The sequence below is a fragment of the Eimeria mitis genome, genomic scaffold, assembly GCF_000499745.2.
Source record: "Eimeria mitis Houghton genomic scaffold, Emh_scaff2178, whole genome shotgun sequence".
In the NCBI taxonomy this organism is placed as follows: domain Eukaryota; phylum Apicomplexa; class Conoidasida; order Eucoccidiorida; family Eimeriidae; genus Eimeria; species Eimeria mitis.
Window position 1 is genome coordinate 740 of NW_013570504.1, and position 528 is coordinate 1267.

The window sequence follows — 528 nt, forward strand, 5'->3', positions numbered from 1 at the left end:
CTGCTGCTGCTGGCGAAGAAAGCCACAGCACACAGCAGCTTAGTGAGGTGCTGGGGTTCGTAGTTTGCTGCTGCAGCAGCAGCAGCAGCAGAGAGAGACCTGAGGAGCGGTGCATGCAGCAGCTGCAGCGCGGCCATTGCTGCTGCTGCTTCTGCTGCATCTCGAGGCAGCAGCCGCTGCTGCTGCTGCAGCAGCAGCAGCTGCATGCACAAAGCCTCAAAAGCTCCCGGGGTGCAGCAGCAGCAGCCTGCATGCGCCAAAGCCCCAAGAATGCAGCAAACCTGCTGCGCAGCAAAACCAGGTAGCGGCTCTGCTGCTGCTGCTGCTGCTGCTGCTGCTGCTGCTGCTGTTGGCTTTGCTGCTGCTGCTGCTGCTGCTGCTGCTGCTGCTGCTGCACGGGCCTCTATTTCGCTGCAGAAGCGCAGCAGCAGCTCTCTGACTTGCTGCTGCGGCAAGCAGCAGCTGCTGCTGCTGTATGCGAGAGCAGCAGCAGCAAAGCAGGGGGCCTTAAACGTCGGCAGCAGCTGC

At 62.1% G+C, this 528-nt stretch overlaps 1 protein-coding gene across 1 annotated transcript in view; it reads right to left on the bottom strand.

Annotated features, from left to right (window-relative positions):
* Nucleotides 1–528, bottom strand: part of EMH_0049890 (uncharacterized protein) — a gene marked incomplete at both ends in the record, with an annotated part of 2970 nt that overhangs the window by 471 nt on the left and 1971 nt on the right. The window contains 1 exon segment of the mRNA XM_013496579.1: nt 282–411. Within this exon segment, the coding sequence (XP_013352033.1) occupies nt 282–411 (130 nt within the window).